This window comes from Camelina sativa, chromosome 12 (genome assembly GCF_000633955.1).
Source record: "Camelina sativa cultivar DH55 chromosome 12, Cs, whole genome shotgun sequence".
NCBI classification, from domain to species: Eukaryota; Viridiplantae; Streptophyta; class Magnoliopsida; order Brassicales; family Brassicaceae; genus Camelina; species Camelina sativa.
The window spans coordinates 1311412-1312401 of NC_025696.1; the positions used below are offsets into that span (position 1 = coordinate 1311412).

The following is a 990-nucleotide window of genomic DNA, read 5'->3' on the forward strand; positions in this document are numbered from 1 at the left end:
TTGTCCGGAGAGATTGTAGCAAGGAAGTAGTTCAAGTAATGAAAAGGAGTGATCAAGTTCAACTTCCAATCCAATGTCGATAAGATCAACAATTCAGTTTTACGAATCACATCGGGTTTGAAAACGAAGTCATGATCTTGTGGGTATTGTGATAAACCAGGAACAGTACGTTCCTCCATCTTAGCAGCTAATGATAAACAAGCTACTGATAACAATCGAATCGCCCATGATTCATCTTTCTGCAACTAATCAGAAAAAAGAATCGATCTTTTAGATCATCATCATCAGATTGGGAAAATTAATCAATCAAAAACAGAACTTACACCGATGAATCTTTTATGGAGAAACAGATCCAAGTATGAAATCGCAATGTAAGCTGTTTGATGTTGGAATCCAAATCTTGTTCTTGTCTGAAAACAAAAAACCAAATCAAAACAAGTAAGAATTAGGACACAAAGAGTGTAATTAGGACATAAAAGAGTTCATTTTTTTTGTTTTGGGTGTGATTACGGACAGTGAGAATCCAATCGATTGCAATCAATCTATCGACAGAAGACGACGACGTTTTAGTGGGTTCTTCGGTTTCGAATCGCCGATTCTCTTTACGAACAAGCTCCGCCACATAATCATCATCATCATCATCGATCGTAGTAGGAGGAGGAAAGTGAGGTACTTGCTCAGATCTCTCAATCCTCTCTTCGTCTAAGTTTAAAGAAGACTCCGATTCGTGGCAGAGAAGGAGATTAGAGAGAGCGATACTATCACTAGGCTCAGCCACTTAACGGCCGGCGGCGGCGATGATGATGATAACGACGGTGGCGGCGGCGGAGATAGAACTAGAACTAGTCTTCTTTGGTGGTGTGTACGTACTACTACACATCAAAGGGGATTTATAAAAATGGAAACTTTCTTTATTAATAATCAGAAGAATGAAGAGCTTTGTTATCGCAGTGAATTTAGAGAATTTTTTTTTTTTTTTTTTTTTTTAAA

General features: G+C 38.1%; 1 protein-coding gene across 1 annotated transcript in view; it reads right to left on the reverse strand.

The window, feature by feature from the left end:
- Nucleotides 1-990, reverse strand: part of LOC104729403 (cyclin-D5-1-like) — a 7132-nt gene that overhangs the window by 1641 nt on the left and 4501 nt on the right. Inside the window, exon 2 of the mRNA XM_019233454.1 lies at nucleotides 684-777. Coding sequence (XP_019088999.1) covers nucleotides 684-777 — 94 coding nt within the window. The remainder of the gene's footprint in view (nucleotides 1-683; nucleotides 778-990) is intronic.